The 24,022-nt window shown below is 39.3% G+C and overlaps 1 protein-coding gene across 2 annotated transcripts in view; it reads left to right on the forward strand.

The window, feature by feature from the left end:
• The first annotated feature begins 5,959 nt into the window (after window positions 1–5,959).
• Window positions 5,960–24,022, forward strand: part of LHFPL3 (LHFPL tetraspan subfamily member 3) — a 589,720-nt gene continuing 571,657 nt past the window's right edge. The window contains exon 1 of one of the 2 annotated variants that reach the window (XM_054496486.1): window positions 5,960–6,575. In XM_054496486.1, the coding sequence (XP_054352461.1) occupies window positions 6,137–6,575 (439 nt within the window). In that variant the 5' untranslated portion in view covers window positions 5,960–6,136. The remainder of the gene's footprint in view (window positions 6,576–24,022) is intronic. The other variant, XM_054496487.2, reaches the window with a different exon arrangement.

A 24,022-nucleotide genomic window follows, 5' to 3' on the forward strand; every position in this document is an offset into this window, starting at 1 on the left:
TCCACTAAGGTGTTTTTTTTTTCTTTAAAAAGATTCAGGGTGGGCACGGTGGCTCACGCCTGTAATCCCAGCACTTTGGGAGCCCAAGGAGGGTGGATCACGAGATCAAGAGATCGAGACCATCCTGGCCAACATGGTGAAACCCTGTCTCTACTAAAAATACAAAAATTAGCTGGGTGTGGTGGCACGCATCTGTAGGCCCAACTACTTGGGAAGCTGAGGCAGGAGAATCGCTTGAACCAGGGAGGCAGAGGTTGCAGTGAGCCGTGAGCCAAGATTGTGTGCACTCCAGCCTGGTGACAGAGTGAGACTCTGTCTCCAAAAAAAAAAAAAAAAAAAAAAAAAAGATTCATATCCAAGCTTGGAAAACACTATAAATAGTCCTGAAAATTCATAAGGTAACTTTTTTTCTCCCCTTTGAAACTAAATACCATTTTTTACAATATACACTTTAACAGGCAGAATGATATCTCATGTTTGAATATTGTAAAGTGAAGAGATCTAGTATAAATTTAGCTTTTCATTGGCCTTTTAAAGTTTGCAATTTTTTTAAATAAAAAGACAAAAAGAAACATATTCTTCAGTAAAATAGTGAGTGGGATAAAATGGCTATTCATTTTGAAATGATTATTTGATTTGAAAGCCTATAGCCTTCACACAAAAATCACATGTAGTCTTGCCAGGAAACATTTGGAAAAGTAAGTTGGTGTTAAAGTTTTATCAGCACAGAGGGTGAATGTAACAACTTTTATTAAAGTTCTTGAGTTTTTCACTGGGCTGTTTTCTTTAAGAGGATAATACATCCCCATCACATTGACTTTCGTATGATCTGCTTTAGCCAGTGGAATATGCTTTGGCCAATGGAATATAATATAACCAAATTTGAGCAGAAGTTTTCAGCATGCCATATTTGAGCAGAAGTTTTATATACAGTTTTATAATTTGCCTGAGCCTCTTGTAGTTCTGTCCTCGTCATAAAACAATATGTCCTCAATAGAGGCTTTCAACTTGGACCCCACAATGAGAAGATAGATCTGCAGTCAGGTCCACTGCCTAGAGCAGGACCACAGCCAACCAACAACTCTTCATGTGCTGTGCGTAGGAAGCAAATGATCGTGGTTATAAGCCACTGAAAGTTTGGGGTGCTTCTGCAGTAAGAGCTGACTAATACAGATATAAAAATGTGCCTCTACTACAAAAGTACTGAATTTTCAAGATTAATGTTTTTGTGTTACTATGGCAGTAAAAGAAAGCACCTTTAGATATGTGTTTGGAATTATAAGACTTAAAATATAGAATATGTGGCTTGGGGATCTTCTCAGAAAGGCTGAACTTGAGGTTTGAGAGACGCAAGTGATTGCCAAGTAGGAGAAACAAGCTGTGTGGATACAGATGCCTTTAGCAGAGATTCCAAGTAGTGGGTTAAAATACAGGCCCCAAATTGAAGGTACAAGGGTAGATGTTTCAAATTGTAGGTTTTTATTTTCAATCAAGTTGCACCCTGAGTGGGAAACTTCATGAAGCATGTTCAGAAGGTACAGCAGATAGAATTTTCTTTTTTAAAGATCAAGAAGACCAACTAGTGTTAGATTCAAAGAGAATAGGACCTGCATTCTGAACTTTAAATTTTAACATAATATCACTATGACAGACTTTAAAAAAACCATACTTCAGGTGATGGTCATATTTCTATAGTATTTTATTCAATAGAGGTCTCTATGTATCTTTAGACAGAATTATTCTAAAATTATCAAGGGCTTAAACAGATTAATAGCAAGATAGTTCTTTTAGTATGTTCTTTTAGATGGTCAGCCTTATGAGAAAACAACTTATGCTTTTAACTGAGTTCTGGAAAAAATTAAAAAAAAAAAAGAAACGGGCAATTTACACATAATCCAATTCAAAATAGAGGAGAAAGGGAAAGAAAGAGAAAGCCTGGCATTTCTATTTCCCATTTTCCTCCCCATTTGGAGTTCTACACAGACCAAGGTGCAATGAATTCAGAGCCCTATGATGAATTTGGTCTTGATTTGCAGGGAGAGTTGAAATACTCAATCTATCTGATTGCCCCTGCTAACTTAGTGATTGATTATCTAAGAGGTGGTTCCTGGTTTCTGAAAATCCCTAAAAGAAAACTAAAGGAGAGCAGAGGAAAGCCTTGATGAGTGAAAAGAGCTTCATTATTAAAATCTTTATATTCTGGAGTGGAATCTGATACTGATTTTGGCAATAGCCCTAAAAATCGATTAAGTAACAGATTCTAGAAATCATCTCTTTCTCCATTATCCAAGGTCATAGCAATGACTCATCTGAAAACTCTAAGCAGCCATTGCTTGAAAAATTATACGGATGGGATTTCAGAATGGGTCTTCAATTTTAAAGAAAATGTCTATTTCACCACAGATATGTATTCCTTATGTCTCGACTAATTTTTTCCCCAAGTGCTAGGTTGTATCTCTCTTTTTATATTTTTTTTGAAAGTTATCTTGGAAGCATATTCATAGAATAGAATAAAACTACTGCAGAAAGGCAGCTCAGGATAAATCTGATGTCCTTTCTCCTTCACCATAATTTTAGAGATGAGAAAATGGATCCCTAAGATCCTTGGGCTTTCGTAGTTAGACAAAGATGGTGCTAGGTCTGGATCCCAAGCCTCTTGTCCTCTAAGGCTTTCACACTCTCCCATACTGTCTCAGATTAGTTTGGGACCAAAATATTTAGCTCTTTACCTTACCCAGGATCTTTTTGCAGTGTTACAAGGCCCCCATTCTTCTTTTGTTGCTTTCTCTTGTATAGTCCTAACATCCATTGAGACACAGTTTGCAAAAAGTGAGGGTGTGGGTCTCACCACTGACCCTTTGCAGCAGTCACAGAAAAACATCTTAACAGTGAAGTTTGAGTTTGTGTGTTCAGTGTTTCTAATTCGATGCTGTCGATGACACTGGCTTCTACTAGTTATTTGGCACATATGAATCATGTTATAGTTTCAAAATACTTTTCTATCAATAGCAACTTCTTAGCATGAATCAGGCCCATTTTATTATTTCCTCCTCCCCAAAGCAGCTTTCCTGGTCACATCAGATTTAATGAGGTGCAATAAGTTGCCCAGATGCTTAGCTGTCACAACTCCTAAAGTGTACAGGGTGCAAGCCAAAAGTTTTAGATTAAGGGGAGAAATTGTCTTACCTCTGGGATTCCTGGTTACTAAGGACAAAGTTGGGGGGTGGGTGACAAAGGGGTTTGGGAAAGGGTAGAAGAACATCTTGCATTCGTTGATAGCAAGCCAGGAGTTCACAGGTATTTTAGCTCATCCCTAGTTGCTAGAGTCTTTAAAGATCCTGCTTCATCCTGAAAATCTGCTGTAGTATAGGGAAAGGTGAAGGTAGGGAGAAGGGCAACTGGCAGACTCCAGTTCATCCCTGACTGACCCTAACTTCAAGAGGCAACAACTGAAATTCTCAGAGGGAATGGGAGCACTTTAGATCAGCAATACACCAACACTGGTCTGATCCTAGTTGCTGTTGACAAGAGTGGACACTTTGAGTGTGCCCCTTGGCATGGTGATTCTGAACATGAACCCAGAGGTGATTCCAAACCTGGAATAAGAATAAGGCTCTCCTTGGGCATGACTCAAATAGAAAAGCTCTTTGAATCACATTTGAATCTGAGTCACTCACCAGTCTTTTCTTTGTCCCATAAAGGCAATTCAAGCATTGAGGTATAAACCAGGCTTTTTGATTCTCAGCCTTCCCTTCTCAGCCACCTCCCATCTCAACCACCCCATGGAAACAGTAAGATTTCTTCAGACATTTATTTTAAAGAGAGACTACTTCATACAACCAGGTTTGGGGGATTTGAGGGCTTAAGAGAGTTACTAGAAATTACTGTCAGTTCTTGCTGTAAAGCTATCTCTGCCCCTGGGACACATGGCCTGCCAAATGGCCCCATAAATCTGATTATTCTCCTTTCCTTTTTCTCTTTCCATGTTAAAATTCTTCTGATTTACCAGCAACTTCAGAAGAGTTAAAACAAATGAAACCTAACAGAAATTCTGACCCTCCACTGCCACCAATGCACACAAGATGCATCATCATGAACTGTATTTTTAGAGACTTGCAAGTGTTATATTGGGCTAGCCCATATTTAGGTCATCTTTGTCAACTCCTCCAAATCCCTCTGATATTTATTTTGAAGACCTTCTGAGAGTCTACAACCACACTTGCTAGAAATTCTTACTCACTTAAACTTACATGTCTCATGCTACTGTTTAATTCTGTTCTCTTGATTTTCAAAGCTCTGTCTGATGGACCTTGAAGTGTAATACATGAATTACATGCCTATAGAAAAAGCTGAATGGAAGATTCTGAAACTCACGATTTTAGATCCTTTCCCAGTTTCAGTAGCAGCTCCTTCATTATCTTACGTGTCTCACACCCCTATTCCTATTTCTCCCCCTCCCTCTTCATAGAATCTGAAATCTTCAGACTGTCAAATGAAAAGCATAATTTTCATCACTTAGGGTATGGCCCTTCTACCATAGAATAGCCACTGATATAGCCAATTAGGTATAGACTTAGGGTCCAATTCTATCACAATTCTCTCTGATAGAAATGCTCAGAAAATTGTGTGATCATATGGTTCAAAGTGATTTCTCACCAAAATCCACTCCTACAATTAAACATTCTGGTTTCATGGCTGGGGGTGGGAGGCAGTTCAATGTTTCTTTATATCAGAATCAGAAGGAAACAAAAAAAAAAAAAACAAAGGAAATAGGGAAATGCAGTTTGAAAAGTAGAAACTGTTAAAAGAGCAATAGAAAGACTGTTAAAAGGGAAAACATAAGCTAAGGAAACAGCACGAAGGGCAGGTGTACAACAGCAATGCCATGTGAAAATGTAAGGAATTCTATAGTGGTAATTTCGGGATAAATTAGCCTGAAAACAGCTCTCTGGTTAGCTTTGGGTTGTAGGGGGGAAGATGGAAGTTCCTGGACAATTAACCATCTGCTGTGTTTTTTGTACCCTTACCACCCAGCTCAGCGCCTGGGCACAGAGTAGCTGTCAATATTTGTATAATAAGTGTAACACCGGCCGAACTACCCTGTTTTCAAACAAACTATAAAATTCTGTGACACAGTCCCTTCCAAGCACACACAGGCCCAATCTATGGAAGGAATTATCGGGGAAACGACCTAAAGGAAAGTATGGGGCATCCACTGGCTACAGTTCAGCTGGCTGCTTGGGGGAAAAACGCAAAGAGGACGCAAGCTCAGCTGTGCTTGATGTGAGACCACCCTTGGGGTTTGTCTTTTACATTATTGTCTGCCAGGTTCCTGCGCAACTTCTATCTCCACCTGTGGACCTGAAGGCAACCGAGGAGTTAGCCAGGGGCAGTTCTGTGGTAACAAGAAAGACTCTTGGGGGCTGTATGCCTCCTCTGCCTTGGCGTCTCTTGCCTGCAATTGCCGCGCTGCCCCTCGTGCCTCTGCAAAGATGCAGAGGTCGAAGCACGTTGCTGTGCGGTGATGAAATGCTCGCTGAATCAGACTCTCGAGCCCGGCCTCTCACACCCACCAGGATCCTGGGGTTGCCTCTAGGATCCCTGTGGGTGCTCCTGCCACCTTCTTAGACTACCCTTGCCCTCCTAATCCAGGCCCACTTCTCTGGCTCGTGTCCACCCCTTGATGGGCGTTCCGGGGTCGCCACTGTCCTCTGCGCCCCTGGGCACTGGCAGCGCGGGCCGGGCAGCGGGGAGGGAGGCGGGAAGCAGAGCGGGGGGCGCCCCGGGCTTGCGCGCCGCGGTGCTCCACGAGGGATTTGCCGCCTTCAGCTGCAGCAGCTGCAGCGGCGGCGGCGGGAAGAGGGGTGGAGGGTGGTGAGGAGGGCCGGAGCCCGGGCCAGGAGGGAGGGAGGGAGGGGAGCCGGGAGGCTGTGCCAGGCGAGCCGGAGGGGTGCTCCGCGCTCCCCCGCCCTCCTTCCGGGAGCGAGGATGCAGACTCTGAAACTGGTGCTGCTGGGCTGAGGCGGAGGCAGGGGAGTTGCACCGCGCGAGGCTCCGTGAGTGTGTCTCCTGCGCGCGGAGAGGCGGGGGGAAGCGGAGGACCAGGAGGAGGAGGAGGAGGAGGAGGAGGAGGAGAATGCCCGGAGCCGCCGCCGCTGCCGCCGCCGCCGCGATGCTCCCGGCTCAGGAGGCTGCCAAGCTGTACCACACCAACTATGTGCGGAACTCGCGGGCCATCGGCGTGCTGTGGGCCATCTTCACCATCTGCTTTGCCATCGTCAACGTGGTGTGCTTCATCCAGCCCTACTGGATAGGCGACGGCGTGGACACCCCGCAAGCCGGCTATTTCGGGCTCTTCCACTACTGCATCGGCAACGGCTTCTCCCGGGAGCTGACCTGCAGGGGCAGCTTCACGGACTTCTCCACGCTGCCCTCGGGCGCCTTCAAAGCCGCCTCCTTCTTTATCGGCCTCTCCATGATGCTCATCATTGCCTGCATCGTTTGCTTTACCCTCTTCTTCTTCTGCAACACGGCCACTGTGTACAAGATATGTGCCTGGATGCAGCTCACCTCCGGTGAGTGCGCGCTCACCTCCGCGGAGGCGGAGGACCCCGGGGCGCCCGAGCCGGGGAGGGGCCAGAGTGGGAGGGACGGGGGCTGTGCGCGTTAGCCTAGCCGCCTAATCCGCTCAGGCGTCGAGGTGCGGGGGGCGGGAGCCCAGCGAGGCCGGAACCCCCGGGGTTCCCCAGCCCCGGCGCTGGCGCCTAGTCCCGGGGCTTTCGTGAGCCTCCCAAGTGTGGGGGACGCCCACCCAGAGGGACGCGCCGGAGGCAGGGCGGTTGTGGGGCCGAGTCCGCTCAGAACTAAGGATGGTGGGCGGAGAAGTGGCCGCTTAGAGAGATGGGGCCGGGGATCCGTGCTGAGGGACTAAGGAGGGACTGACAGGGCGAAGTGAAAAGCGGATTTGGAGAGGTCGTAGTGGAAGGAGCAGCCAGCCTGCCCTGCCCCTCGCTGCTGGGACTATTTCTGTCATTGATCTTGGGAAAGGGGGCGGGGGGCGGTGGCTGGAGTGATACTGTTTCTTTCCATCTCGGGCAGTTAAATATGTTTACTCCTCCATCTGGAGGTGAAGAGATCTTAATTCTGTTTTGGGTTTCCCCTTGTAAGAAGAATGTAGCTTAGAACATTCTTTCGCAATTCCTCAATGTCAAGTCTTCAGTTTGCCTCTTTGTTCGTGCAAAGGTCCTTCCATTTCATCTTTAAACAGAGAGAAGTCTTTAGTAAATCAAGATTCTTCAAGATCTCATTTTTGGGAAGTGGGCAGAGAGGAGAATGTTTCATTAGCATCTCCGATCACTCTTTGCCTGTGGATGATAAATTGTTGCTAGCTGGAGGATATGAAAGTACTTTTTTTCTGTGCATCAAAGTTACTTTTAACCCAGAAAGGATGGGGTACATTTCCTGGTGGCTTTGAAGAGTCCTGAAACAAAACTGACTCCTTACTGTACTTCCCCTGATGCCGATTGCCTCTCCGCCAGCCAGCTTGGATGCCCTCCCTTCTGAAGTCAAGGGTCCAGTGGTCCTGACATATTTCTGTTCCAACATTGTTGAGGTCCTTTTGATTTTATGGATGGTCTGGTTGTAGAAGGACACTGAATATCTTAGGCAGCTAAACTTTTCATTTGCGTTTTATTTTACTGTTCTCATTTTAAAGATGTTTCAAGATGTTGTCGTTTATTCTATTCCTGGGAAGGTTTTCTGGGGAGAGGGATTCAATCCCTGAGTTTACCAGAGTGTTGTAGGGTGAGTAGATACTTAAAGGTGCTGGACAATAGCGTTAAGGTTCATAGTCCTATATTGCTAGTTTGATAACGAAAGAGAAGCTTGTGGGAGACTATACTTATGTGAAAGTATTTATTTTGTGTTTTGGCTCGCCTGATTTTGATTTGCCATGTATTGTAAAAGTGTGTATGTGAAAAGCAAGAAATGAGCACCAATAGAGACTCCCTCCTTTACACATACCATTATCTCCTGAAAGGTGAGTTCTGCGTCTCCTTCTGCACCCCCATCCCCAACTTTTTCTAGCAACTCCTCACTCTATGTTTTTATATATAATAACATATAACTTTTATGGCCATTTCAAGCAGAATAACTGTAAGATTTGGAATAAATTCATGTATTATGGCTGTTCTTGACACTTAGCTCTGGTTTGACTTTGAAGAGGACACACAAGATGCAGATGCTGTAGAAAAAGAATTGACCCTGCACAGCTAATTTTAATTTTTCTAAGTTAAATGACCTATTTAGACAGGTGATTCAAATTACATCGTTTTTAAAAGGTCTGAAAATACTTTGCAGGTGCTTTCTCAACAACATATTCGTCAATGTTTGATTTTTATGAGGTTTCATACTCTAATCCCCCCGCTTTTTTAAAGGACAGAAAGAAAATGATCTTTGAGAAAGAAATACCAGCTTTGAAGTTAATACAAACTTCAACCATTACAAGTTTTTTTTTTTTGTTTCGTTTTTTTCCTTTTCTTTTTCTGGAATAGAGCACACAAAAATTGTCTGTCCTGGAGCAGTGAAATATAATGTTGTTCTCAGGCATTTGACATCAATGTTTATCCTGTTTTCCATGTCATGTAAAATGTGGGGATAGTTTTTGTACTAAAGATGTAAGCACATTTACTTCATTTTGGAGCAGTCCAGATCCTTAAGTGACATACTTTTTAAAACCTTTATTTGCAATTATTTGGTGTTTTATTTCTAGGTAAACTGTAGGACATGATTTTGTTCATTAGTGAAGTATATTAATAAAAGAAAAATGGATTCTGATGACAGGTCAAATAAGAATCTGTCACTCATTCACAGATTTTTAAGGAATAACATATAGAAGATATTTCTAAAGAATGTTACATTTAACATGGTTTTCAGGGTTTTTCTAAAAAAATTAAGTCTCATTATACTAACAAAAAATTTAATATAATCTATTGTAAGTTACTTTGAAAGTTTAGTCTAGGCCGGGTGCACTGGCTCATGCCTGTAATCTTAGCACTTTGAAAGGCTGAGGTGGGTGGATCATTTGAGGTCAGGAGTTCAAAACCAGCCTGGCCAACATGGTGAAACTCCATCTCTACTAAAAATACAAAAATTAGCCAGGTGTGGTGGTGGGTGCCTGTAATCCCAGCTACTTGGGAGGCTGAGGCAGGAGAATCTCTTGAGCTTGGGAGGCAGAAGCTGCAGTGAGCCAAGATTGCACCACTGCACTCTAGCCTGGGAAACAGAGCGAGACCCCATCTCAAAAAAAAAAAAAAAAAAAAAAGAAAAAGAAAGTTTAGCCTTTAGACTATTCCTCTTTAATGTTAAGTAGCCTTCTCCTACCTATTGTTTACCAGTACCTAGGCTAATCTCAAGTGTAATTTGCTAAATATGAAAGATGAGACCTTAATGTACTATTTGCTTATTAGAGACTGTTTATCCCTCATTGGAAATCAAACTATTCACTTGTGTATTTAGTTATCTAAGCATTTTTAATATACTAACATCCTATATGTAGTCAAGTAGAATATAAAATCCTATTTCTTTTTTTTTTTTTTTGAGATGGAGTCTCGCTCTGTCACCCAGGCTGGAGTGCAGTGGTGCAATCTCGGCACACTGAAACCTCTACCTCCTGAGTTCAAGTGATTCTCCTGTTTCAGCCTCTTGAGTAGCTAGGGCTACAGGCGTGTGCCACCACACCAGGCTAATTTTTTGTATTTTTAATAGAGACAAGGTTTCACCATGTTGGCCAGGCTGGTCTGGAACTCCTCACCTCAAGTAATCCACCTGCCATGGCCTCCCAAAGTGCTGGGATTACAGGTGTGAGCCACCGCACCCAGCCAAAATCCTATTTCAAGTGATACTTTAAGATGATGAAACAGGAGACTTCTTATGATATTACAATATAAAAAATTATTATTTTTATGATTCTGAACGATGAACCAGAAAAATTAATTTATTTATTGGATCTGAAAATGATGTTGCTCATTCATCTAGGTGTGTGAAGCACATTTAATTATCGTGCTGTTATGAACACCTTACCCTCTCCCTCCTCACTCTAAGTCTTTACCAAACACAGTAGCATGAAACTAGGAAGCACAGAATTAGGAGCTAATATATCATACTATCTTTGGATGTAATCCTGTATGTAGAGACCATGTCTTATATAAAAACTGGAGACATAAAAATAATATATAAAATAATGATAATAAGAGATATAAAACTTTCCTAAATCTGTAGAAAGGCAATTTCTTCAGAAGGAAAAAAAAAGAGGCTTTTCTTCTTTCTGGGTAATTTCTCTGACACTAAAAGGAAAGGAGTAGATTTGTAATTGGTCAAGCAGGGTAATAAAGTCCAGATTTTAAAAAAAAATCAGGATAGAAAGGGAATTTTCTTCCCCTGGGAACCTTATTTTCTGCTTCTATGTTCTTGTTCTCTTTAAGTCAATATTTCAGTTGGTTTCTGAGTCTACTAATAACCACATTTTATAAACCACACTTTGTTTGTTCTAGTGACTATAAGCCATACCTTCAGTTGTTTCCAGAAGCCCATGTGTTCACCATATTAAGCCAAAGAAATCTTTTGTTTTCTTTTTCTTTTTATAAGCTGAAGTATTCAGTGGAATTTAAGGTTTTGTAGAGATCGGTCGTGCATTTCTTGGTCAAAGCCAACAGATGTGGAAAGATACTTGCTTTCATCTGTGGAGATGGGACACCTGATCCAGATTGGATTTTCTTATTAAGGAGAGGTGAGGACAGAATGGGTTGTACTCCCCAGATTCCTCATCTGTATCATTCTGAGTGTACCAGCAAGAAGGGCCACCAACATGACAAGGCTTTATGGCAGGGGGTAAGGGGTGAATTGTTTAGTCTGTTACCCCTAGCCTCCTAGATTTAGTTCTGCCAAATTCTTTTTATCCCGCTTGCTTTCTTAAATTTTATAACTTTGTCGTTTAGGTGAGATGAGAGTCACCAAAGGTAATCACTATATTTCTTAGCCTGCAAGAAGAGCCTTTGAAATCTTATACCATCCTATCTTGTGGCACCCTCCTGTTTTCTTATAGATCTCATTAGCATTTGAAATTACAGCACATTTCCATGTTTATTTAATTTCTGTCTTCTCCAGTACATTGAAAGTTCCATAAGGCCTTGCCTGTTTTTCTTTATACAGCATAGAGGTCAAAAGCATGGAAACTGGAGTTAAAAGATGTGGGTTTGAAGCCTGGCTGTGACACTTACGGACTGTGTGACCTGCGGAATTAATCTTCCTATGCTTTAGTTGCTCATCTGCAAATATGCATATAATTGTACCTGTCAGGAGACTGTTGCAAAAACTAAATGAGCTAATGTATTAGTTACTGTCTGGTTTACAGTAAGTAGGCCCTCTGTGAGTGTTGGGTATTGTTGCTGTTGTTGTCTTGCTATTATTACTATATCCTGGCATATAGTAGTATGTGTATATCTGGCACATAGTAGGTATTCAATAATTTTTTATTGAGTTAATAAATTGAAAAATAATGAATAATCAGGTGAAGAATGAAAGGAAAAAGGACTTTAAATTTCCCATATGTTGGGCTGGGTGCAGTGGCTCACACCTGTAATCCCAGCACTTTGGGAGGCCAAGGCGGGCAGATCACCTGAGGTCAGGAGTTCGAGACTAGCCTCGCCAACCTGGTGAAACCTTGTCTCTACTGAAAATACAAAAACTAGCCAGGTATGGTGGCGTACACCTGTAATCCCAGCTACTCAGAAGGCTGAGGCAGGCAAATCACTTGAACCCACGAGGTGGAGGTTACACTGAGCCGAGATCATGCCACTGCACTCTAGACTGGGCAGCAGAGTGAGACTCCATCTCAAAAAAAATAAAATAAATTTCCCATATGTTGTGGCGAGAAGTGAATGCTGTGTACTTTGAAAGCCGTGATACTCATTTCTCAGTGGTGTGTGGCATCACTAGTAGTGACCACACTGAAAGAACTAGTCCTTGTTCTTTGATGACAGTGGTTGTGACTTGACACCCTAATTTGTGATGAGGTTTTTCCCAAACAGAGGCTTTCTGATGTGTAGGTAATGATCTTTATTACAGCATTGGGAGATAATCATATCTCAGGCTTCAGCAAATTTTCCCTTACCATTTATTTTCTCATTTAAAAACCCCGTATCATCCAAAATGGAGGCTTTATGTAAAAATCAAGAGATTGCGTTTTCTTTCAGAAAGGGCAGGGACTTGTTCTAGGTTGGATTTCCTTATGTACCTTCAGGAGCAATAAAGACAGGAAAAGACGTTTCCTGTCTTTCCAGGCTTTCCCACTTCTTCCTGGGCATCAGTGCAGATGTGCTCTTCTTGGACTCCCATGGAGCCGGCCAAGCCCTCTCTGACAGAGTGATTCTGAATGTGTTGAGCTCCGATGGGGTGCTCTGAAGAGGGGACAGAACTGGGATGTACTCAGGTGTAGACTCAGTGTTCAGGACAATCATCTGTCCTTACTCTTTGGCTAGTGCTGAGCAGTATGAAAAAGTGAGCTCTTGCCCCAAAATGCTGCTTATGCATCCTGAGTTCAGTGCCATGGAGTGACCCTAAAGAGAGGCTTTTCTTCTATCAGAGCATTTCAAATCTTCTCCCATGTGTAGAGGAAAGGATACATACTGCCGGTGAGGGCAGTTTTTGTTTTCTAACAACATATTTCACTTAAAATAATTTTTTATTTACCAAGACGAACCTACAAGAAAGTGATCTGGAATAATTTAGAAACATTTCCCTTATATGTAATGTGACAAGAAATGTGACAATTGAAGAGATGTTAGAAAATATATTAATGTGATGTCCAAACAGTTTTTATAAAAGTGAGATTTTAAGCAAACATCTGTGAAAAATAACCGGTTCCATATAACCCATACAATATATTGTTAGGAATTTTTTTCTTGGTGCAAGGCTGCACAATCAACAAGTTTCCCACTGTAAAAATATAATAAAGTACTTCTACACTTCTGTCAGTAAATAATATAATAAAAGTCTAACCAGAATGTGGTACCAGAGGCTTAAGGTGAAAACACCTATTTGGTAATTTTTGTTTGGCATGTTGCTACCACTCAGGAAAGAGAATCCAGATGGCCAGGCTAGTATATTGCACTGTATGTACATACCTCAGAAATCTTTCAAAGCGAGTAAAATTAAAAAAAAAAAAAAAGAAACAGAAGAGCATATAGCTAGAGTTCCAGTATGTGGCTCAGTGCACTTCTGTGTGTGGTATCAGGAGATAAACTACGGGGAGAGGAGTAGAGAGAATTTTGGATCACATTGGCATGAAGCAAATAACGCTCTAGAAGAATTCTACTTTGAGGGCTTAATCTCATGGTAACTGGACTAGTTTTAAAGTGTAATTTCCATAATGTATTTGAACTTTGGGGGTCAGCACCAGCTTTAATTAATGTGAATTTTCCTTATCATAATGAGTCAACTGGAATTTTTATTTGATATGAGGAAAGGCCAAAGAGCTGACCTTTATTCTTAATAATAAAAAGAAGATAGTAATAATGATGGAAAGTAAGAGGCTACTTCATATAGCAAATAGTAGATAAGTTATTTGATGACTTAAACATAATGCTCTCATAAAAAGTCACTGAGGCATTTGAAAAATAGAAATAATCTCCCTCAGCATCCTAGATGTTTACATAATTAATATCATAATTAAAGACATAAGCACTCAAATTATGGCTACAGTTCTATGATACTCCCACTGCACGAGGTCCTGGTACTATTCATAGTTTAAATTGTCCTAACTATAATCTTGAGTGAGTGCATTTCTCACCTTTTTTGCTAAAAAAAAAAAAAAAAAAAAAGAAAGAAAAATAAGGGGCTTGCAAGGGGAAGATAAATAATTTTTCGACCAATGTAGACATGAACCATATCTGACTACTATTGGCTAGAATGAAAGAAGAAAGAAAATCTTTTGGAAATAGAGTTGCTGGTACAAAATTGCCATACTTGAGTTCTGATACCTTCCCCACCCTAATGAAACCAAGGGCTGCAGCAGGGGAGGGCTGCTATGTGTGCTCAACAGGAAGAAAGATCCTAAATGATTGTCTGAGTGAAGTTGATCTTCTAATTGCAGGAAATTTTAAGATCATGACTTATCAATGAAAGGGCTAGTGGAAGGGCAGTGAAAAATAATGGGATAAATGAAAAATAGTTGTAGATCTGAAAAGAGGCCCTAACTCAGAAGCAGACATGCACAACCTAAATAATCAAGGGAGTTCTCTTTGCCCTGTTAGAGAACAATGGCAGATAGGATTTTGAAGGGGATTCAACTTTAGCTTTAGTACAGAATGCATCACAGGCCCTTTTTTTTAAGTGTTTGTAGACTCCTTCTGGAAATAGTCTGGAGGGAATGTTTTCTGCATGGCTCTTAGTTGGTTTCAGTGAAGATCAAAAGTGAGGTGCTGCACAATCAAAATGGGAAATGTGTATTATCATTGACAGAAGGCTCAGCATTAAAACAAACAACAACAACAAAAAAAAACAGGCAAACAAATCCAGCTGTGAAGAATGGCAGAGATATAGAATAGTGACACCAAAAATAAATGAAGTGTGACTAGTAAAGAGACGATGAAATTCAAGGTTGGAAAGCCTGTGGAATTTCATAACATCAAATGCCTATTGAATTTGATATCATCAATGGCTTAAAAATGTATTGGCACAGGACAAGCAGAGAGCTACAATATGTCATGTGGTGCAGAGCTGTGTGCAAATCCCAGTTTTTAAGAAAGAAAAATTATGGCTTCACCCCCAGTCAGGGAATTATAATAGATTCTATTATATATAAATAGATTATAATTTATAATAGACTCTAAAATCAAGCTATTTAAAGGGAGAGATACTAGATGTATGGCAGGTGGAAATAAGGAGAAAGATTAAAATAAGGCAACCTAAGAAAGAATAGGTCATTGTAAAATTTGATGAAAAGCATTTCTATAGTTTCTCTTTGAAAACCTAGTTATAAATTGTGAGTTTAAATTGATTTCTGTAATATAATGCCTTTAATGGGAAAAGAGAACTTACAGTGAACATTTGGGTAAATACATTTACAGAACATTTTAAGAACCTGTATAATTACAAACTAGACTAATTGAATTCATCTAAAATTCAAATGATTAATAGCCGGCGATATTGTGGATCTGTGTGATACCAAATATGAGTTAACTGAATAGCTACATTTTAACCAGTTGACTGGACAAAACATAGTACTGACCACTTGGTATGTTATAAAAACCTTCATAGAGAAAGGAATGCTCTACTGTAGTGTTTTAAAAATCATGGTTGATGACCTTTTAATGGTCGTGATATCAGTTCGTAGATAATCAACATTAGAACTTGGATTAAAAGAGAGTAGAAAATATGAATGCAAGGCATATAAAAAGGGTCTTATGATACCTTTATTTTCCTTTTTCTTTTCTTTTTTTTTTTTTTTGAGATGGAGTCTCGCTCTGTCTCCCAGGCTGGAGTGCAGTGGCGTGATCTCAGCCCACTGCAAGCTCTGCCTTCTGGGTTCACACCATTCTCCTCATTCTCCTGCCTTAGCCTCCTGAGTAGCTGGGACTACATTCGCCCGCCACCATGGCCGACTAATTTTTTTGTATTTTAGTAGAGACCATATTAGCCAGGATGGTCTCGATCTCCTGACCTCGTGATCTGCCCACCTCGGCCTCCCAAAGTGCTGGGATTACAGGCGTGAGCCACTGCGCCCAGCCAAAACCTTTATTTTCTAAAAATATTTACATACTTACACATATGTGTGTGTGGACTAGGTTGCAACATAAAATGTATTACTGTAGGCTGTAGTCACAATGTTTGAACAATACTATTCCAGAGCAAAGATGATTTAGTGTGAATTTAGGAAAATAATCATCTCTCCTTTGGAAAATTTTGAAGATTTATTCAAGTTATTCATGGCTAATTTTGTATTAGAAGATAGATTAGATAAAATATACTTAACCTAAGCAATTTGAGACTTTTTTCCTTTGGTTTTATTTTCTCACCTCCATGTATGACTTTTATTGCTAATGTATTATCCCCAATTAAACTGTAGGTTGATTGAAAATTAGACTGATTTTCTAGATGTGATCTGATTGACCCTTTGTGCTGTAAAAAATGACATGGCCCACCTCTGAGAAACAATATAGCTTAAAAGCCATTTAACAAAAGTATTTAACCTTGTGTCAAGTGGATATAGACTCATAGGCTTTTGAATGTTGGACAGATATTAGAAATCACTTAACATAATCTTCTCATTTTCTCGATTAAGAAATAATAATGGCCAGGCATGGTGGCTCACGCCTGTAATCTCAGCACTTTGGGAGGCCGAGGCGGGTGGATCGCCTGAGGTCAGGCATTCAAGACCGGCCTGACCAACATGGTGAAACCCCGTCTCTACTAAAAATACGAAAATTAGTCAGGTGTGATGGCGAGTGCCTGTAATCCCAGCTACTCGGGAGGCCGAGATAGGAGAATCGCTTGAACCCAGGAGGCAGACGTTGCAGTGAGCTGAAATGTTGCCATTGCACTTCACCCTGGGCAACAAGAGCGAAACTCCGTCTCAAAAAAAAAAAGAAAAGAAATAATAATGATAAATACTAACTATTGATCAACTACCACTTGCAAAACCTTTAGTTTAACCCTCATAACAATCCTACAAGGTTCGTGTTATGCCCATTTTGCAGATGAAGAAATTGAGGCTTAAAAAATTACTCAAAAGAACTTGTTCAAGGTCATGAAGACAATAGGTGGTTTGAGCCAAAATCAGACTCTTTCCCTGGCCTACAGCATATTTCCACTAAGTCTGAGAGAGATTCAGAGTCTTGCCAAAAGAATACCTTGGAAAAATTGAGATCAACACGCATCTGATTCCCACTGCAGTTCCATTTCTACCACTTTCTTTTGCCTCCCAATGTAACGTCCATTTGTTTAGTGTAAGTCTTCAATATGCATTTTCACCATTCTGTATCATCATGCAAGGAAGGAGCTGCTCTTTGCAGGGGAAATAATTATCTGTGTATTTACCAGAATTTCCTCTTCAAGCATACTTAGGTAGCCGTCATACCATCCTTTTCATTTCTCTAACCTAGAGTCTGCGGTGGTTCTTTTCCCCTAATGTCCCCTTGGTTACACCTCTGAGATTATTGCCATTAATCTTAGACTGTGAATTCCTACAGGACTAGAGCAACATCCACATTACTGGCTCTATGTCATCCATTCTTGCCCTCAATTAAATGCAGAAATTTTCTTAATAGATTTGCTTATTGATGGTGGTGGTAAAGATGGACAGAGTTGCTAAGGTACAGACACAGTTCCAGAGAAAGTAATAATAGACTTGAGCAGTTTCTGGGGGGATCAGGGTGAGGAAGGGAAGCTAGCGTGTGGTCAATATTTGCATCTTGACCTGTCATCTTATTGGCTGGATGACTTTGGGTAAGTCATCTATTTTTGGCTTTTCATTTTCTTGACTTAATTTTTCTAAGGCTTGTACAATTCTATTCCAGATTTTTTTTAAAAAAGAGAGTGCAAGTTATAGACATTTAAAAAATAACATCTGCTAACCAAATGTTGCTGTGTATTTACCAAGAAAGTAAATGTTAGGCAAACCATCAAGGATAGAGTGAAATTAAAGCAGAAAGAAAATAAAGGAAAACTAGAAAGACGAGTAGGCATCTAAAGTTAAATTTTCTCAGTCTAATGAAACTTTAAATAAAATATATTTTCTTCATTCGTATGATTATTGAATTAATGCACATAAAACACTTAAAATTGTACCTAGAACATAGTAAGCACTCAAAAAAATGTTAGCTATGATTACTGTTACTACTCCTACTACTACTAAAGAGATCAGGGCCAGAGGAATGGTTGGTGTTTACAAAATTTAGTAAACAGAAAAACTGAACTTACGATGTACTACCTAACGAAGGCAATTGAGTGGCGCAATTTGTGTATGCTGGACCTACTTTGTTTTGAGATTTAGAAAATGTTTGCAAGTATTTTTAGTAAACTGCATGGTGTTATAAAAATGCTATTGTGATCCTTATAATGAATTGTATGCATTATTAACAAAACACCAGGTTCAGTTAAGAATTTAATTTTGTGTTAACAGAACTAGCTCTTCCATATTGTTTGTCTGGAGTAATGACTGAAAATAATAGGAATGTATTTTGGAAATCATTTTGAACTGTTTGATAACTGCAACTAAACAAACTTTAAAAAAGGAAGCCGTGTTTTGAAGAATGCATGGCAAGACAGTTTTTTAATTGTGTTAAGACCCGAACATTTAGTCATTCTTACTAAGTTCTTCCAAATGATGGAGAAATATTATCAGCTGTTACCCAAATTATTTCCTCTTCACAGTTATCGAAAGCAAAATTGAATATTCTCCATCTCTAATAACATCAGGAACAAATTAGAAATAGCATTTTCCTCTGCTATTCAAAATGTAACTATAATACATTGAAAATTAGGTTTCTCAATACTTTATCTGTGAATCTTTATTGTTTTCCTAAGCAAAGAAGGTAGTGATTTAAAATTTTCAGATTTATGCTCAAATGAAGGTTATGTTGTTCTATTTTTCATTAACATGTTAATTCCTCCTTGTATTTCTTTAGCTTTTCTAAAGAAAGTAAAAAAGCAGCAACAACATTGCTTCTTATAAATGTTTCATTTTAAAGTCATCAGTTTATTATAAAATCAGAATATCAAGTTTGCTATGACTACATCTATGACTATGATCCAAACTACTGGATTAAACAATAAGCAAATGAACATTCTCTGTTTTACGTATTCATCCAAGTTCCTTTTGTGGTGACTATTTGGAGCTGATTTTGACAAGAGAACTTACTAAATAAGCTTGTTCGACCACACTGTTTTTGGAGATGCCAGTGAGCATCACTGAGCCATCTTGAAGGCCATGGTGAATAGTTCTGCTCTTCCAGACCTCTCAGTCTTTTGAAGGGGCTCTCCAGTAAGATGAGCAGGATAGGGAAATGGGTCAGGATCCACCAGCCCCAGTTCACTTTGCTGAAGACCCCTCCATTGTCGGCAGGATGGGCTCTAGAGGGAGCTCCAGCCCTGTCATCTTGTACTTCTGAGAACTTTGCCTTTTACAGGGTCAGGTCCAGACTCATTTTCTCCCTGACACCGCCTGTAGGATGATATTCTAGAGGATGGAGGGTGGAGGATAAAATATGAAGATTGAAAAAGAATAAGAAAAAGGATTTATCAGAAAACTCACAGTAGAAGGGAAAGCTCCTTTACCTACAAGGGAAAAGCCAGCTCCTCCTGAATATTTCTGCAGCCCCTTGCCTTAATATAAAATGCTTTGAAATTACTCTTTATAATCTATCTGACCTTTGAAGAAGCTGCTGTGACTTCCAGTGGCCTCCTTTTTTGGAGAACTCATTGGCATGGTCATCCCCATCAGGTCATTTTGGTTGTTGTTCCTTAGACTGGAGATGGACACATGGGAATGACTTGAGCAGGTCACTGGATAATTCAAAAGAAATTGAGGGATTCAGAACTGTAAGGTTCTAAACAGCCCTTTGGTCTTGGTGGTCATGAACTATGCATTGTAGTTGTGTTTCTGCAGGTGCCTGAACTTGTTTTGAAAATTTAAAAAGTAGGGTTGGAAATCCCATTTCTTGGGAAACTTAAGGGACTTTTCAGAATTTAAAAATAATGTTTAAGATAACTCAGAACATGGACTGCAGCCATAAGCAAATAATGCTTCACAAAATCAGAATGAAAAACTGGGCACCTAATTTAATTACCAGTTCCTACCTACATATTCCAGTCTCCATTTCCTTAAATAAAACAAAAGGAAAGGAATGAGTTCCTTTTATACCCACAAATAGCATTATCCACTGAACACCACTCAAAGGAGACACAAATTCTCAAGCTGGTTCCTATTTTATCTCTTTAGGAACCTGAAGTGCAGAAAGTTCTTTAGAGGAAAATTTTCAAAAAGCACACTTCCCTTCTCTAAATCAATACTTTTTTCCATCTTATACTCAGAGAGCATTCTTTTTAATCCTCACCAGAATTATCCCTCATTAGCCCCAGTGCCCTGCTATGGCCCCAGTACCCACTAAAGTGTCTGTGTGTGAACAAACCAAGTAGAAAATTTGAAACTGTACTGATAGTGCAATTTAATTCAGCATGCTAGCATTACTGTGGTACTGCTTAGAATGTTTTGGCCACACTTAGTGTGCAGAGAACAAAGGAGAAAATTCTGCAATCAATATTAGTTTGCATTTCATAAGGGCTCTTCCCTTCTTTTGCATATTATTAAAGAATTGATTTTTTTTTTTTTGCAAATTCTCTAGAAAGCCAAACAAATGATTGTGAGAGGTGGTCCCTATACACTAAAGTTTTAATTATAATAGAGCTATTCAAGAAATGGAATGAGTCTCACTTATAATTCTTCGTCTCCAAGTCTCATGGTGACATTAGCAGTTCATTTGAAATTTTTCCCCAAATATGTTAAAGTATTTTCCAAGTTTAGTGTAGAAATATGATTTATAAGAAGCCAAAGGCTGGGTGTGGTGACTCACACCTGTAATCCCAGCACTTTGGGAAGCTGAGGAGGGCAGATCATGAGGTCAGGGGTTTGAGACCAGCCTGGCCAACGGAGTGAAACCCCGTCTCTACTAAAAATACAAAAATTAGCCGGGCATGGTGGCGCATGCCTGTAGTCCCAGCTACTCTGGTGGTTGAGGCAGGAGAATCACTTGAACCCGGGAGGTGGAGGTTGCGGTGAGCCGAGATCATGCCATTGCACTCCAGCCTGGGCAACAGAGTGAGACTCTGTCTCAAAAAAAAAAAAAAAAAAAAAAAGCCAAGCTTGAATTTATACAATGAAAGAGAAGGTGATTTAAATACCTATTGTAGTTATAAATGTTATTTAGCCTAGCCATCACTTTGATTTTGTCTAACACTTGCAAAATGAACCATTATTTCACTTCATCTGCCTCATGTTATGAATAATATATTTTACATTTGTGTGTATGGCTTGTGTGTGTGTGTGGTTTACAAAATCATACTAAAATGACCATTTGTGTACCTGCTACCCACTCCCCTGATTACATACCCTCTCACCCAGAAGTAGCCACTTTCTTGAGTCTTGAGTTTTGTGTTATTACCTTATATTTTCTTATAGTTTTATCAGTGATGTACACGTTCCTGGGTAGCATATTGTTTAATTTTGTCTGTTTCTGTTTTAAAATGAAATGCTTTTAATATTTCACCATTTAGAATGACATATACTGTAGATTTTTATTTTTGCAAATACTAATTAAAGAAGCTCCCTTATATTCCCACACTGATAAGTTTTTAAATTGTGAATGTAAGTTGAATTTTATTGAACGCATTTCCTGCATCAATTGAAGTGATCAAATTACTTTTCCAAATTAATATATATTGATAAGATAATTATAATACTGGATTTTCTAGTGTTGAAGTAATTTTGCATTTAAAAAATGAAGACAACTTTGCCATACATCATGAGACTTCATGCTAATATTTATTATTTTTAATTTTTTTATTTCAATAGCTTTTGGGGTACAAATGCTTGTTGGTAACCTGGATGAATGGTATAGAGGTAAAAGCTGAGATTTTAGTGCACTTATAGCCCGAGTTGTATACATTGTGCCCAATATGTAGCTTTGAAATCTCCAGTCCCACTTCCACCCTTCCGCTTCTGAATCTCCAAAGACCATCACATCACTCTGTTTGCCTTTGTGTACCCATAGCTTAGCTCCCACTTAAAAGTGAAAACATACCGTATTTGGTTTTCCATTTCTGAGTTACTTCACTTAGAATAATGGCCTCCAGCTTCATCCAAGTTGCTGCAAAAGACATTATTTCGTTCTTTTTTATGGCTGAATAGTATTCCATGCTGTATGTATATATGCCACATTTTCTTTAGCCACACATTGATTGATAGGCACTTAGGTTGGTTCCATAGCTTTGCAGTTGTGAATTGTGCTACAATAAACATATGCATGCAAGTGCCTTTTTGATATAATGACTTATTTTCCTTTGGGTAGCTACCCAGTAATGGGTTTGCTGGATCAAATGGTAGATCTACTTTATGATTTTTTGAAGTATTTTCATGAGTAAAGTTGGTCTTTTTTTGTTTCCTTTGTCATACTGTCTTTACCTAGTTTGGATAAGAGGGTTATATAAGATTCATAAAAGTTGAGAAGTCTCTCTCTTTTTCTGTCTTTGAGAAAAAAATTTGTGTATGAATCAAATGATCTGTTTTTGGAATGTTTAATAGAATTATCTCATAAAATTGAGTCTGGTGTTTCTTTATGGAAGGATTTTTATACTGCTATTACATTTCTTTAATTGTTATAGAATCATCTGGGCTTTTTATTTCATCTTGAGTCAGTTTGTAAAGATATATTTTCCTAAGAATTTGTCTAATTATTTTATCTAAATTTTCAAATGTGTTGGCATAAAGCTGCTCCTAATATATTCACATAATAATATAAGGGTTGCTTGCGTATTCTCTATTTTCTTTAGCTCAATTTTGCCAAAGTTTTGTTATTGTCTTTTTAAAAGAACCAGCTTTAACTTTGTTGATTTTCTCCACTACATTCTTCTGTCCTATAGCATTCATTTTTGCTTTTTAAAATATTTCCTTTCTTCTATTTTCTTTGGGTTTATTCTCTTGTTTTTTTTCTAACTTTTTAATTTGGTTATCAACTTTGTTAATTTTTTAGCCACTATAATTTTTATGGGAAAATGACCTGTTTATCTATGCTGAGATTTTTGAAAAGGGTATTATTGTAAGTTTTGAACAGGAATTGCCTGCAACCATTATAAGCATCATATAAAATAACAAAATTCTATGTTCGTTATAAAAAGCTCAAGTTACTTGTAAAATATTTACAAATATTTCAATGGCATGGTTTACACAAATTACATATACTTGATATTGAAGCTATAGTCAATATATTTTTAATATTTAGTACTTTATATTCATTTTTTTCTGATGTTACGTGACGTAAGCATAATAAGTGGTTTTACAAAGTTACATTTGGCATAATAGATGATGCTCCCAGATACCTTCCCATTTGTTCTAGCAATTGCTATTGTACTAGTATCATTTTCTGTGATATGACAAAGATGAGAAAAAACTCTTTACCACTAGTGGTCAGTTGATGCCCCCATGGTTAATGTCAGCTTCAGTGCTCCATTACATCTTTGGATTTTTGCTTTGTCTTTTTTCTTACTTCTAATATTGTCTTACTTTACTATAAGCTCAGTCTTGCATGCTTTTAAAAGTTTTGAATTTTTTTCCTTTTTTTTTTTTTTTTTCTTAGAATCTCGCTCTGTTGCCGAGGCTGGAATGCAATGGTGTGATCTTGGCTCACTGCAACCTCTGCCTCCCAGGTTCAAGCAATTCTTCTGTCTCAGCCTCCTGAGTAGCTGAGACTACAGGCACGTGCTACCATGCCTGGCTAATTTTTGTATTTTTAGTAGAGATGGGGTTTTGGCATGTTGGCCAGGCTGGTCTCGAACTCCTGACCTCAAGTGATCCACCCACCTTGGCCTCCCAAAGTGTTATTCCGTATTTTTAAGTGTTCTAGTTATCAGGGTTGTTTTTTTTTTTTTTTTTTTTTTTTTTGGTCATCTGTTCTGCTGTATTATCCAAAATGTAAGTCCCATGGATAATATTCTATTGCCTTTGCTTAACTGTGTGGCCACATGAACTCCAAACATCAAAGTACCAAGTCACCACTTTGTGCCATTGCTCAATGGGGAACAGGATGGGAGAAATGGACACGGATGCAGGCAAAGTAATTGTAGTTTCTGAACTGACTACTCAAAACTCATGAATCTCTCATACTGGGTTAGCATCATGTTTTTCTGAGATAAACTATATTAGGAGCAAAGGAATGAAGGTCTCCACTTCCAGTGACATACGTATGTAGTGTAG

Source organism: Pongo pygmaeus, chromosome 6 (assembly GCF_028885625.2).
Source record: "Pongo pygmaeus isolate AG05252 chromosome 6, NHGRI_mPonPyg2-v2.0_pri, whole genome shotgun sequence".
Lineage (NCBI taxonomy): Eukaryota > Metazoa > Chordata > Mammalia > Primates > Hominidae > Pongo > Pongo pygmaeus.